The sequence below is a fragment of the Chanos chanos genome, chromosome 15 (assembly GCF_902362185.1).
Source record: "Chanos chanos chromosome 15, fChaCha1.1, whole genome shotgun sequence".
Taxonomy (NCBI): Eukaryota; Metazoa; Chordata; class Actinopteri; order Gonorynchiformes; family Chanidae; genus Chanos; species Chanos chanos.
Window position 1 is genome coordinate 18,617,763 of NC_044509.1, and position 15,539 is coordinate 18,633,301.

At 42.4% G+C, this 15,539-nt stretch overlaps 1 protein-coding gene and 1 pseudogene across 1 annotated transcript; both read left to right on the forward strand.

Moving 5' to 3' along the window:
• The first annotated feature begins 286 nt into the window (after positions 1–286).
• On the forward strand, positions 287–10,331 carry yipf6 (Yip1 domain family, member 6). Its single transcript, XM_030792541.1, has 7 exons — positions 287–330; positions 3,245–3,373; positions 3,472–3,550; positions 3,744–3,786; positions 8,075–8,200; positions 8,532–8,710; positions 9,366–10,331. The coding sequence occupies exons 1-7, from the start codon at positions 298–300 to the stop codon at positions 9,485–9,487; spliced, it is 711 nt and encodes a 236-aa protein (XP_030648401.1). The 5' UTR covers positions 287–297; the 3' UTR covers positions 9,488–10,331.
• A 191-nt stretch (positions 10,332–10,522) lies between these two features.
• Positions 10,523–10,671, forward strand: LOC115829059 (uncharacterized; annotated as a pseudogene).
• The last annotated feature ends 4,868 nt before the right edge of the window (positions 10,672–15,539 follow it).

The following is a 15,539-nucleotide window of genomic DNA, read 5'->3' on the forward strand; positions in this document are numbered from 1 at the left end:
CAAATAACTTGCAGTGGCCTGATGTTTCAAGTTGTTCTTATATGTCTGTAAACGATTCCGATACTTTTGTTGTATGAAAGTAAATAAAATAGAAACAAACGGTCGTTTGATATGTAACCCTTATAACCCACATGGGCCTTTGGAGTTACTTAAGATGTGAGTAACGCGATGGTAGCTCTGCGCACACTCATGTGCCAAAATCCTGGGCATGTTTGATGGTCTTGAAGAGACTGTGGCCGTTTAAGGAAGACATGTTTTAGTGACGTATCCATATTACATCCGCGTATGCTGGAAAAGATGGCGGAAGTCGACGAGTCCAACAAACCTCTAGTAAGAATACCACTTTTTGAATTGTCAGCTGGCTTTGTCGATGACTCGTTTTACATGCGTGTGTTAAACAGATTATAAGACGAAAATCGTTGTCTTGTTTTGCTTTAGCACGTGTCCCTGGTTAGGTGTTGTCAGCAAGTAGATCAGTAGCCTTTCTCGGTTGACCAACTCATGTTTGCAGTATACCTGGTGAAAAATAACCGTGCTTTCATGCATAGTTTTGTGCAGTGTTCTCTCCCCCCGCCCCCTTTTTGTCCCCTAACGTTTACAAACATACTATATCTTGGGGTCGCCGTAGCCACGCAATGTGTGCAATTAAGTTAGTCGAAGTAAAACTGCGAATGTAAGCTGTTTTAGCTCGAGATAATTGGACGCACTGAAGACCCCTGCCCAGTGAAAGCATGTAGATTGCCCTGGTCATTACCAGGCAACCGATCAGAAGTATTCAAATGTTGATGCGCTTATTTCAAGGTTATATTACCTCAGAATTTTCTGCTGTCGTCATTCTTTTCTATGCCGTACCATAAGTACACAGACGCGTCAGTGTCTGTTCCAACGTTCGCCATATAAACATTTAAGGAGAAACATCTACTTCTCCTGTTAACAGAACAGCGGAATTATCACATACATCCATGAGGAATTTAGTATTGCCCTGTGATATTCGCTGTAATAGAAGACTTCCTTGCACTGGAAAATGCTGATGTGACTTACTAACACATGTCGATCTGTCATTGGCAAACAAAAGGGAAGATTAAGCACTAACCTTTGGCATGCCTTCTTCAGTGAGTAGTCACTGAGAATAAAATGATGAAAAACAGACAGATCTGTGAATCATCCATAATGATAATGAATAATGAGTGAACAAGTAGTTAACTTAACAGAAGGTGACCTGGTCATCAGTTTAAGAATGGCAATGCACAGAGTATCAGACCAAGTCATCCACACGTCTGTGTTATCTTTTCACTGATAATATGATGAAACATTCCTGTACGTCTGCATCAAACTTACAGTCATGCCACAGAATCATGTGGAACAGTTTTTCATGTGACCATGAACAATCAGCTGAAAAAAGAATTAACACACGGGGTGTCCTCCTGATTTGTTTCTGCAAATTAATACAAGAATCACTACACAAGGCTACTTTTTTTTTTTTTAACTCTAAATGGGTACCCATGGCAGTCCCAGTACTGTCTCCAGGGTTCACAGTGTGTCAGTGTGTAAGGGCATCATTTTAAAAAAGCATTGTTTTAAAAAAATGTCCCGATCAAGTTTTTTTTGCCCCCGATCCGGGTCATTTAATATTGAGTATCTGGCGATACCAAGTGCCGATCCGATACTTGTATTTTCCTAAGCAATACAGTTGCACAATGCACATTTCAAGTACGTTTTTTTAATTACTTTTTTACTTTACAAAATAACAAAGTAATCCTTCTTGTAAAGCTCCGGTAGAGCAGTGTCTGAAATGTAGCGTCAAGTGGGTAAGGTGTACTGTGGGAGAAAATATACGCAAGTGTTCGATTTTATTTAATCTTATAATAATTCAAGTGGTTAAGTTGTCTAACTGTCAGTTACATTGATACAAAAAGAGGCTCTCAGAAAAAAAGTATGCTATCGTTATCAATCCTAGCATTAGTTAAGCAACTGTATTGCTCTCTGTGGTTGTTAGTTTAGGCTAACTCACATACAGCTAAAGTGTTAGGTGTTTCAATTTTGAAATGAAAGCTCAGTTGTTATTTGTAGTCCTGATGATTAATGCTGTCGGAGTACACTGACCTAAAAACGTTCAAATTTAAAAGTTGAAAGAAAACCTGTTTGCCTTATTTTGCCGAATTTGAACGCACCTCTGTATTCACTACCACAAGGGCTGGTCAACCAAAGCGATTAATTCAGTTACCCTCTCGGTAATCTTTTTGGCCTTGCCACTGTCTCAAGGAAATTTCTCTCTCCTTTTAAATGTATATCTTCCAGTGTTTGTTGCTTCGGAGCAGCCTTTGCCTGTGTTACCTGGGTGGGCTCGCTGTATTCCATTGAGTGTTTATTTTTTAGGTGTCGATCGAAGTGGTAGTAGCTTACTGAACGCAGCTCTGTGTTACTACCGCGTCGCAAAATGTTCATATTGCAAACATTAAAAGTGGCTGTTGGACTGCTTTCCTTTTCCAATTTAAAACATATGGACACTGCAGACATTTTAGCTGCGTCCTGCCACAGATCATGCTCTCAGTTTACAACACTTGTGTGACAGCTGATGTAAAACAAAGGGGCTTAGGGTTGTGCTTAGTAAAGCCGATACCGATCAGTTAAAAAATCCCTTGATCGGCCCCGATACCGATCTTTGAGATCAGATTGGGACATCCCTAAAAAAAGGAGTCATTTAAAATAGCATCATTAAAAAAAAAAAAAAAAGAAAGAAAGAAAAAAGAATAGTTTAAAATAGCATCTGCCAATATACAAGTATCTAGGTAGCCAACTGCAAATCCCTTTTTATCAGAAAATCAATGGTGTCTCTTTGGCGTTCTGGTAATTGCTTTACCAAAGATTAGATATGGCGATCCCTAAGATCAGACAGTTTTTCTCAAACCCTTTTCTTTTGCAACCCAACCTGAAGTAGCCTGTTTGGTATAAGGCAACTTTGTAATTAGTGGTAGAATGAAATGCTACTTTCTTTAATGTCAAAATGTTCCACTATGACCTTTAACATGTAAAATGGCAGTGTGTAAAATAGATTAAATAGTCTCTGTTCGTATAGTCAGTATTTTCCTGAGCCCTGGCACATGCTAAGTGAGAGTGACAGGACTGTGTCCTGTACACATTAATTCTGAAGGCTCTCTGTCTTCATGTGGGAAGATACAGAGGCATAAACCCACATCTCTTATTCATCCAGGACCTCACTAATGGTGTTTTTCCCCATCCTCAGTTCGCTGGCTTGTCCGACGTTTCCATATCAGAAGATATTCCTGTGGAGGGTGAGATAAGCGTCCCTGTCAACTCTCAGAACCCCGACGATGAGTTCTCCACCCTGGATGAACCGGTCAAAGACACGATTGTAAGTTCTACCTCACAGAGTTGTCTATGGGACAGAGCTGGTTGTCATGGCGCTGGTCGTCATTGCACTCAATCATGTTTTATGTGTGTTGCCTCCAGCTGAGAGATCTGAGGGCAGTTGGAAAGAAGTTTGTCCATGTCATGTACCCTAAGAAGAGCTCAGCACTGCTCAGAGACTGTGAGTATTGAAATGACCAATCAGAATTCAGACTGAACAGCAGGCTCTGATCATAAACACATGACAGAAGAAAAAGGTGCAGAAGTGTTCTTGACTGTTTAATTAGATGAGAAAGTTTAATTAGCTTTGCTATGTATATTTGTATGTGAGTATGGACTCTGTCGTTGTAAATGATCTGTGCTCTGTTCCACAGGGGATTTATGGGGACCACTGCTGCTTTGTGTTACACTGGCCCTGTAAGTACGCACACACGCAATTGTATTCACATGTATGCATTTTAATGTATTAATTTGACAGCCACTTATCTAACACGACTTCCAAGAGAGACACAGTACGACCCAAGCATGTAGCCATGGCATAAGCCGCAGCTAAGTTCAGCATTAGACAAGATTCAGATGCGGGAAAGAAAAGCTAAAGAAGTAAGACAGCAAACTACAGACAGCAATTAATAAATACAAAAGAGTTCAAACTCAACTAATTTAAAAGCTAAATATATAAATAAAATATAAAATGTATATATTTACTGTAACCAAAATATAAAACAATGAGATATGTAACAATACAATAACGAAAGGAAAAAAAATGGAAAAGTTTATAATTAAGCACTGAGATATTGAACTTCAGGATATTGCACGTTTGCTGAACTGCAGTGGCCCTATGAACAAGTAGTGCAGTTAGGAATACATACATACAAAGGAGCAGTTGGAATGTAAACATCCATGTAGTGTTCTATAAATGTAACTGTAAGTATTGTGTGCAGTAAGTACTGTAAGTACTGCAAGTATTGTAATACTCATAGTCACACAGTCTCAAACAGTCAGTGTCAGTGTTTGGCAGTGCCCAGTTCTCATATGGCTCTCGGGCACAAGCTTTTCTTAAGTCAGTTTGTCCATGATATGATGGACCTGAGGCATCCTCCAGAGGGCAGCAGGTCAAACAGATGATGTCCAGGGTGGGATGGATCTTTCATTATGTTGGCTACTCTACCGAGGCAGCGAGAGCTGAATAAGTCCTCCAAAGAGGGCTGTGAGCAGCAGATGATCTTCTGGGTGGTACTGATGACCCTCTGAAGGGCTCTTCTGTCCGCTGCTGAGCAGCTAGCACACCACGCAGAGCTCCAGTACATCAGCACGCTCTCGATGGAGCAGCGGTATTAGGACACCAGCATCTTCTCCTGCAGGAAGTAGAGTCGCTGCTTTGCCTTCTTGACTACTGTAGTGGTGTTAGTAGTTCAGGAGAGATCTTCAGCAATGTGCACACCCAGGAACCTGAAAACGGGGACCTTTTCCACACAGTCCTCGTTGATGTATAGTGGATCGGAGTCTGCACTATTTTTCCGAAAGTCTATTATGATTTCTTTTGTTTCTGAGGAGTTCAGGACAAGACTAGCTAGCAGTCTTCGGACTTCATCCCTGTAAGCTGTTTCTTCTCCTCCTGAGAAGTCCAACCACAGTCGTGTCATCTGCGAACTTGATAAAGGTGTTGGTGGGATGGGTAGGGGCACAGTCATGGGCGTAGAGAAGGCCATAGAGAAGGGGGCTCAACACACAGCCCTGTGGGGCGCTGTCGCTAAGTGTAAAGGTGGAAGAGAGGTGGGGGCCTAGTCTAACAGTCTGGGGACAGTTAGTCAAAGTCCTTGATCCAGTGGTTGGGAAAGTCCTAAGTTGGTAAATTTAGTAACCAGTCTGCCCGGGATGACGGTGTTAAAGGCAGAGCTGAAGTCTGAAAAGCATGCTCACATAGCTCCCCTGGTATTCATGGTGGGTCAGTACAGTGTGAAGAGCAGTTGCAATGGCATCTTCTGTAGACCTATTCGCTCTGTAGGCAAACTGGTATGGGTCGAAGGTAGGTGGGAGGCTGGCTTTGATGTGCTGCAGAATCAGCCTTTCAAAGCACTTCGTGATGACCGGTGTAAGTGCGACCAGACGGTAGCCGTTGAGGACCCTGATGACAGTCTCTTTCGGCAGTGGAATGATTGTGGCAGACTTCAGGCAAGTTGGGATGATGATGGATTCAGACAGAGACAGGTTGAAGATCTGGATGAAGAGCTCGGAGAGCTGGTCTGCACATTCCTTCAGCGCCCTCCCTGTCTCACCATCAGCACCCTCCCTGTCTCAGCGTCAGCGCCCTCCCTGTCTCACCGTCAGGGCCGGCAGCTTTCCCCAGGTTCACCGCTCTGAGCACACGCCTCACATCACGCTCCTGCACAGTGGCTGTTTGTGGCTGTCAGGATGTGGCTGTTTGAGTCTAGTGGAGGTGTCATGTCTGTCTCCGCTGCTTTCGCCTCAAAGCGCGCAAAGAAACAATTACGTTCCTCTGCCAGCGAGGCGTCACCGTTTACAGTCATGCGGTTGCGTGTCTTGTAGTTGGTGATGTATTGAATGTCCTGCCACACCCGCTGTGGGTCATTGTTTGTGAAGCGGTCCTCAGTCTTCCTCTTGAAGGCTGCTTTAGCCTCCCTGATGCCTCTCTTCAGGTTGGCTCTAGCAGCGCTGTATTGGGCTCTGTCGCCAGACCTGAAGGCGGTGTTACGGTCCTTAAGGACAGTTTTGACCTCCTTTGTCATTCGGGGCTTCTGGTTGGGGTACACCCAGATATGTTTGTCGATGGTGACGTTATTGACGCAGTTCTGTATGTCCCAGTTAGTCCTTTCGAAGCAATCCTGCAACTGTGAGGAAGCTCCTTTGGTCCTTTGGGCCATGTCTTAACTATCTTTGTGGTGGGTTGGTGGGTTGAGCATTTCTCCTGGGGGGGGGGGGGGTATGGGTAGATGATCTGACTGGCCTAAGTGTGGTAGTGGTGTTGACCTAAAACCGTTTGTTAATGTTTGAATAGACCTTGTCTAGTGAATTTTTCCCTCTGGTAGCACATGTGATATGTTCAGATTTCGGGAGAACTGCCTTTAGATCTGCATGGTTAAAATCACTGGCTATGATATGGGCTGTTTCGGGATAGGTGTTCTATTGTGAATTTATAGCACTGATCAGGCAGCCTAAAGCTATGCCAGCATTAGCATCTGGTGGAATGTAAACAGCTGTAACTATAACAATGGAAAGCTCACACCAGTCCTGGGGCCTCATGTGCAAAACCTTGCATAGAATTCATACTAAAACATAACGTACGCACGAAGCTGGAAGGCTGCGTACGCACAAAAATATTCAGATGTATGAAACCGTGCGCACGCAGGATTCCATGCACCATTTATTTGCGCATCTCAGTCAATGTGAAATTTAGCGCACGTGCACGAGCAGCACACTCCACCCTCTCTCCTCCCTCAGGTAGACTGAGTGTAGTACACTAAAGACAAAGCGTTTTATTTGGCACTCTGTCCTCTGGCGTTTATAATAAAAGAAAAAAAAATGGAGTGGAGAAGTGCGGCTGTTAAAGTTGAAGGGTCGGAGAACCGCACGGTAAATGAAATTACTAAGTGGTCCAGCATTGAGGTGGACATGAAGCGAAGGACTGAGCACCGCAGAAGAGGTGGAGGTGCAGGAGTCGAGAAACTCGCTCCATTTGAGCGGAGAGTTGCCTCTGTTGTGGGCGACACTGTTCTTACAGGGGTATTGCAGCATGTGAGGGAAACTCTGAATGCATATAAGATCGCAATGAAGGGGAAAAAAATTTATTTGGGTACCCTTCCTATAGACTACTAGATTTACTTTTATGCATCAGCCTTCCCACAGCCTACCAGATAAAAGTTTACGTGTAAAGATGCAATGATGCCAAATAGGCGTCCCTATTTACAGTGAATAGGCTGCAGCATACGTTCTTTGGCTTTGGAGTGACTTCTTTATTTTCAGTCAAACGGTGCGGCGGCAGGAGACTCCAGCGGCACGCACTCTGTGTCCGTCACTCCCGAACAACTCCAGTGTCTCAGCATCAGGCGTCTCCATTTGGTCCTTCAGACTCGTAAACCAATTCCCAATGTTAGCAGCTTCACTGCATAGCCTCTAAGTGTCGCCAACAGACAAAAACCATCACAAATGTGTGCACGCCAGACATGAAGTTTGCGTGGAGGAACGCACATTGTCACGTTCATTTCTCTCTTTATACATCTGGCCGTGAGTGTGAAAGATGGCATACGCAACGATTTTGTGCCTACACAACGTTTGTCCATGAGGCCTCTGGTGATTTTCTTGGTAGAACGTGAGCTGATTTTCAGGTCTACTGATGCCAACTACAGTATGAAGAGACTAAATGTGTTCTGCCATTTAAAAATAAAGAGACGCTGAGCTGTGGAAAAAGTCGGCTAACCTGTAGGTTAAAAGGAATTACCAGGCGACTTAACATAAACCTTCACATAAACAAACCTTTACAGAAACACATTGTCTCAGCTATGAAGACTGGGCAGCCTTAATTAATTATTACATTCGTTTAAAAAGAGCCGCATGCTGTGGTGTGTATTGTTACTGGCAGATATCGGAATTATATGCCAAGATGAACTGAGTACTCTGGTCTGTTTGTCTGAACAGAGCTGAGTGTTGAGATGCCCTGTGGTGTAAAAGATATTTTCTGCTGTTATAGGATGTTGCAGGGCGGCTCTGCGGACAGTAAGGATGATGGGAACCCACAGTTCGCTGAGGTCTTCGTCATCATTTGGTTCGGCTCCATAGTCATCACCCTCAACTCCAAATTACTGGGCGGAACCATGTGCGTAACCAATCAGCTCTGGCGTTTTTTGTTTGTTTGTTTTGACCAGCATTATGGTATATTTGGAGATCCAGTTAGCGACGAAATATGAATAATTTGTAATAACCTTTCTTATGTTTAATGTGGGGTAAACCAACTTTCACCATCCTGTTTAGCTGTTTGTTGGTCTGTTGAAATGTTTGCTTCTGTTTATCCACCTTGTTTACCTCTGTCTCCACTCCACAGGGCTTGAATACACGTCATCAGTAGCATATTTAATGCATTTTCAGTATCCTTTCAAAAATGATTATTCAAATAGTCTCTCTCTCTGTCTCTCTCTCTCTCTCTCTAGTTCTTTCTTCCAGAGCTTGTGTGTGTTGGGTTACTGTATCCTGCCTCTGACTGTGGCCATGCTGCTCTGTCGCCTGCTTCTCATGATGACGCCGGAAAAAGCAAACAATGCATTTGAATTGATTGGTTTCATTCTGCGGGTTGTTGTAGTCACAGCCTCCTTCAGCTGGTCCACATATGGTAAGGAAGACACAGATATGAATCTGATGAATTATGGATTAGTTATGACTTTCTGAAATGGAAATGAAAGGCGACTGGTTAGGTGAAAGGTGAAGTGACCTAATAATTGGGGGAAAAAAAAGAAGCTGAAAAAATATCTGACTGTTTTAACTTTGACTAGTTCACCAAGCATTCTACAGAAATCCTGTAGTATTTTTTATACTTAAAAAAATCGGAGAAAATGACTCAAACTGTAAATCATGTCAAACTACACTCAGTGATTTCAGGTTCAGATGCCTGTGTTTTGGATTAGCTAAAATTTAAACATACAGGACATTTTGAGTAATGCTGTGCTGAAACCTGCTGTCCTCTGCCCACCTGCAGACTGCAGTCTTGTCCATAATGACATGTATTTTAGACAACAGAGAGCTTTTCAGCAAAACTATTCTCTCCTACTTCTGTTGGTTTTGTTATAGTTATTGTTTTGTTATGATACAACCATTGAGCTATTTAAAACTGAGAGTTCAGCAGCAGTCAGCCTGCTGTGGGTGGATTTGCAAAGCCACTTACAGCACCTACACTGATCTCAGAACAGTAGTCAACAGACATGTGCTTTAACAGCTTCTATGTGCTTGTATGTGTAACAGCTTGTATGTGTATCTTTTCAAATTCACAGCCTCCACAGCGTTTCTCGCAGACAGCCAACCAGCCAATCGGAAAGCTCTGGTGGTCTACCCAATCTTTTTATTTTACTTTGTGATTGGTTGGATGATTCTGACTTTTGCAACTTCCTCTTAACACAAAGACACAATTTGGACTGAGAAAAAAAAGTCCTCTTCCTCACCACGCCTCCGGAGGGAGGGATGTGGAGGGGTCATGAGGGAAGTAGAGAAAGAAGAGAATGAACACTGGAGCAGTGACTGTGTGGTGTTCTGTTGCTTAATTCATGTTCCGTTTCTGGTGTTGGGATCAGCACCATCAGCACTATTGTCACAGAATGCAATGCACTCACTCGTGTGTGTGTGTGTGTGTGTCTGCGTGTGTGTGTGTGTCTGCGTGTGTGTCTGCGCATGTGTGTGTGTGTATTTCAGAACCAGATGGGAAATTAAAAGCGTGTTTCATTTGTGAGTAAGCAGAATTATGATGTGTAGTGTCAGAGGAGTATCGTGTATGGAGGAGTATCGTGTATGGAGGAGTATCGTGCATGGAGTTTGTGACATGCTTTGTGTTCGGTCAATTGAGCTGGTGGACTGACTGGTGGCCCAGAGGGAAAGTATATGTTTTTTGGTTTTTTGTTTTTGTCTTTGTTTTTTGTTTGTTTTTTCATTTTGGGTTTATTCTTTTCTGTATTTTACACATTTCTGTTTTGTCCTCATTAATGACAAGGAGTTTGCCCTATTATGGTGTGTTTCTCATGTTAAGGTAAAGGAAATGTCATTCTAAAGTGTAAAATGAAAGATTTAAAATCAAACTAATGAAGTTGAGAATTTACTGTGTAATCATATTGTAAATGTCAGATGTGTAAAACGACCAGCAGTGCTGTTGGCTGTTTTGTGTGAGGGGGCTTTCTGGCTGCTGATAGCACCTTCTATCTTTATATCTGAGCCATGCTGGTGGCAGGATGAAGGTTTTTCATATTAAACACGTGCTGTGGTTATGATTGACTGGACTCATTATTTTCGCTCTTTCTGTATCTTTTTTCCCCCTTAAACGTCAGCGTCTACGTTGGTAACAGCAGTGATTCCATCTCCCTATGTCTCCCTGGTAAATCCTTTAGTTAAAAAAAAAAAGAAAACTTAACTATAAAAAAAAGTTATCAATTAACATCCAAGTTGACTATTAGTGGTGGTTCAACCAGGCGGTTCACCTTGAGTGGGGTTTAGCCATTGCACTTGGGCTACGCTGACTTTGCAAATTCCCCAAATGCAGGAATCCCGACTTCATAATTTGGGATAGTGGGGGACCGCTTTTGCACTCTCTTCTGATCGTTTGGGCTTCACAGTAGTTAGCACTGTTGCCTCACAGCAAGAAGGCCCTGAGTTTGAATCCCGGCTGTCCCGGGTCCTATCTGTGTGGAGTTTGCATGTTCTCCCCGTTTTTGCGTGGGTTTCCTTCGGATTCCTGCCACCATAAAGACATGCATGCTGGGATTAGCACTCCTGTCAGCAATCTTGCTCAAGACTGTCCATGTGCTCAGACAGAATGACAGGAAGTAAGTTTAATATATTGGAAGCACTTGTTCTTAATATCATTTTTACCTGGTACTAACAACAAATCCTCTCAGTTTACAGGCTTCCTGGGCCTTATGCTGAACTGCCAAAGGAAATCGCAGATTTTCTGTCAAATCTAGATAATGCTGTGAATATCTGTGACTTTAAAATTCACATGGAGTGTTGGAGGGTTTGGAGCACTATGGTATGCAGGTGAACCTGGTTGCGTGCGCAGTGGGGTGTTGGTCAGAACACTTAGACGTTAAGCATCAGGTCTTCCTTTGAAGTGTTCATTGAGAAGCATAGCACAGCACACACAAGGCATTAGGTAAGAGGCAGGCTGGTTAACTGATTTGACTTCCTATGGAAATCTATGGATGGGTAGGTATGTGTGTGGTCTAGAAAAGAACAGGCATACATAAATGGCAGTACAAATCTGCTAAGGCATAAAACCTCACGTAACAGTAACTGAACACACATAACTTAATCAGTTGGACACTAGAGGGAGCTCAAAGCGCACCACTCATCTCACTCAATCATTATCTAAGCTGCTTATCCTGATTAGGGTCGCGGGGGGTGCTGGAGCCTATCCCAGAGAAAGGCGGGGAAACAGGTCGCCAGTCGCCAGTCCATTGCAGGGCAGACACTCAGACAAACACACTCACAATTCAGTGAGTGTCTCCAATTCACCTAACCTGCATGTCTTTGGACTGTGGGAAGAAACCCACGCCGACATGGGGAGAACATGCAAACTCCATACAGAAAGGACCCTGGCCGCCCGGCCAGAAATCGTACCCAAGACCTTCTTGCTATGAGGCGACAGCGCTACCCACTGCGCCCATCAAAGCGCACCAATAAACTCAATATCTTTGGTTACATTCACACATTTTTTTTCATTCGGAATGAAATCGTTCCAGTTGATGATTCTGAACGTACTGTTTACATGAATGCAGTCAGATAGTTTATGCGCATTTACATGTAAGCGTACAATTGGAATAGATACTTTGACGCAAGATCCCACATCCAGCATTCCTGTGCAGCCGGCTTCAAATATGGACGTGTCAGGTATTATAGCCAAGCTTTTCTCAATTATTTTCTCTGTTGTAATAAAGCAATAATTCGAAAGAAACCTCCTCTTTGTAGAGATATTGAACAGGAGAAGGTGAGCATGGGATGCTTTGTGCCGGGATACCGTTCTGTACAGAACAATACCTCTGCTGGCCATTCTGTCTGCCAAAACAAGACAGATGTGAGTGAAAATCCAAAGCAAGGACTGGTGGGACAAAGTTGTCCTACATGAATTTACCAATTTGGAAAGGAGAGACAACTTCAGGATGACGCGACAGTCATTCATGAAGTTGTGCTCAATGATGTAGGGGTACATGGAACCAGAGGAGATTACAGTTAGAGCTCCCATTCCTATCACAATAGTCAGTCAGGCAACTGTATGATGTGTTAAGTAACATAATTTATTAGTCCTCTGAGTATAATAATAATAATATTAATAATAATAATAATAATAATAATAATTTTTGTTGTTACTCCATTGTACAGTATTGGTTCCATTACCTGTTATGTGATATTATTATGATTCTTATTAAGGATTCAGTTAGAGGTATAGATTTTTTTTGATATAATGACTATTTTGGAAAAATATTCCAATATAATTCTATTAGAATTTTTGAGTAGAGCCTTTTTTACATACTTAAGACAACATTCAAAACTCAAAAATGATGAAGGGCTTTGAATTATGTTCCCAGTTTTTTGAACATCAGTTGCAAAATGACTGGAAGTCCACATGATGCCAGTGTTTTGCACCAGTCTGACCTCTTTCAAATGGCTCATCTGCTGCCTAAGGTAAGGCCAGTGAAAGCGTTACTTATTAGTTTAATACCACATTGCAGTGTTTACCCCATCACCTTGCTGTGTTGCCAATTACATTCCACAACAAATCTCTATTAGTCTATGAATCAGCACTAACTGGCCAAAGCAGCCGTCCCAGCATTAAAACAATGCATTTACTCTTTACTCTCATTCTCCCTTTTTTCAAGGTGTGAAGATCATTGAGGGAGAAGAAGTCCGGCTCCTCATCACTGGTGACACTGCATACCCCCTCCTAGACTGGCTGATAAAAGGGTACATCAATTCCCCAAATTTGACCCGACAGCAGGGATCTTTTGATGTATACCTCAGCTCACTCCGGGTGGGGGTAGAGAACACTTTTGGGATGTTGAAGTCCAGGTGGAGGGTGCTTCTAAAAAGAAGTGATTTTCACTTCACCTGTGCACCATATGTAATTGCCACCTGCTGTGCCCTGCACAATTTCTGCCAAAATGAGAAAGAGAATGCCAACAGCAACTGGTTGGAGGAGACTGCTGAGCTTAACACCTTCTGTCCTCAGCCTAACCAGCCAGTGCAATACCACTGGTAGCAGTGCATGGGTGGTGCTAACTAGATACATGGCTCACACTTTCTCCTCCACAACAGTCATCTCCATTGGCAGATTAGTGAAAAACACATCAGATATTCAGCGGTTTAGCAAACCTCCGTTAAAATGAAGCACAAGGTATTTTTTTTTTACAAGAGCTTTTTTTTGTTTTTTGTTTTTTTGTTGTTTTTTAACTAAACAACCTGTCAAGTGTTAGCACTTCTACTTCAATTGCAAAAAAAAACCCGCAAAAAAACCCAAAACCTGACATTCCCAAGAGACAATCCTTTTTTTTTTTCACTAAATACCTAAATACCTATCTTGGTTGTAGCCAGCTGGCCTGTGGTAAACTGGGTAGGGCCGCAGGGGCTATGGATATGGGTGGACTAGTGGGCTGGTCCTGAGAAATGTGGGTAGGGCTGGGGAATTATTGCCCTGAGACCTTCAAAGACCCGCCCCAAGAGACGCTCTGTGGAGCAGGTACTCTCCTCAAGGAATCTTGACATGAGCCTCTCTTCTCTCTCTTGATACCTTTGTTGTTGCTGTTCAATCCTGTCAAGGAATGATTGTTGTTCTGCTGAGCAAATGTTTAGCATTATTGTGTAATCTGAGGGCTTTGGTCCTGTAAGCAGAGTATACACCACTTAAGTTCATTTTAATTTTTGTTAAAAAAAAAAAAAAAACACCCACAAACTGGGTGTGCAATATTTTTCTTAAGCAGTGAGGAATGAACTATTTTAGCTTGCCTGAAATCTCTGGGGGTCATTCATTTGTAGTCATTTGTTCCAATAAAGTATTTCCACTAACTATATGCATGATGGTTTTGTTTAGCATTCAACTAACAAACAAAATGTAGGCCATACATTTAACCATGCACTGAAGCTTATTCGTATGTTAGTGGGATGGGTGATTTTGTGTGTAGCTTACTCTTTTTAGCAGCCCTTGATACAGCAGTGATGTGTGAACTGCTGCCTCTCTCTGTTTCCTCCTCAGTCTTTCCAGAGCCCTCAGACACAGCAATGCAGTTCTCATCATCTAAATATGGAGGGGGTAAAAAACATTAGAAACTATAGCAGCTGACGTTATAGCCTCAATTTGAAAAATGCCCCCGCCTCATTAAGCTCCTCCCAAACGCGTTGAAATAGCTCATTATTGAAGGACTTGCGCCCATCCAAACGCTCAACTATTCGTAATGCTTTTAGAATGTTCAGCATAAGCGTGGTCTCTGTCGTCGACCAATTTTTCGTGGCCGCCATGTTTTTTAAAGCTCTGTCATGAATAGTAAAACGACAATATGTCATTACTTCGTGTAATGAACATGCACAGAAAGTGCCAAGTGCAGAAGACAATCCTACTGAGTGTTTACATTGCTAATATTTTCTTATCAAACGGATTACCAGAAATCTACACAACCTCTTCAAATCTGAATTCTCGATCAGATTGGGGTATTTCATTCCAATCTAGGTGTTTTCACAAAGCATTTTCATTCCAACTAAACTTGAATCCGATTATTAACGGAATATTAGGCTCTATGTAAACGCACATAATGTTAACAAGTTCAGGCACTAAGAAATTAAAACTGCATCACAAGCATGAAGGCGTTCTTACAGGAATTTCACAGCCATATCCCCCAGATGTCAGTTATTATTAACAACAATAAACATGCAAAGGTGGATTACAGCATCAATATTCCAATGCCCAGGGAAATACAATAATTTAACAATCATTTGGTGCTAACATTCACTGATGGCAAGCAGATGCTAACCACAATTTTCTCACAACTTCTTTAACCAAAATGTACCACTAAATACTAGGGATGCTCTGATCAATCGGCTGCTGATCATTATTCTAAATATTCTAAATTTAGATATTCGTTCTAAATAGTTTGATTTCTCTTTAAAGGCCGATCAGAAGAGCCGATCCGGTGGCGCAAACTACGTGAGACATTTCTCTGTGCACGGCAAAAGAAGCTCGCTAAAATGGCTTCACTGGTGTAAAAGTTCTACAAGGCTATATGCAATGTGTGTGAAGCAGAACTCCCTCATAGTGGAACGCAACAGCAACATTTTGATATCACGAACCTCATTAGACATTTGAGAATTCATGTCAAAGAATACGGCATGTGTGAAAGGCAAGCCAGTGCAAAGGCAGTAAAATGAGTTGACCCTTTAGCAACCCAGTCGTCCGTTGCTCAGTTATCAGTTAGTGAGAC

What these genes read in the sequence shown, in the direction of transcription:
- yipf6 (XM_030792541.1), top strand. Translation starts at nt 298, where the DNA reads ATGGCGGAAGTCGACGAGTCCAACAAACCTCTA. An exon ending in ACGAGTCCAACAAACCTCTA is followed by an intron (nt 331 to 3,244) that starts GTAAGAATACCA and finishes CCCCATCCTCAG; the next exon opens with TTCGCTGGCTTGTCCGACGT. An exon ending in AACCGGTCAAAGACACGATT is followed by an intron (nt 3,374 to 3,471) that starts GTAAGTTCTACC and finishes TGTTGCCTCCAG; the next exon opens with CTGAGAGATCTGAGGGCAGT.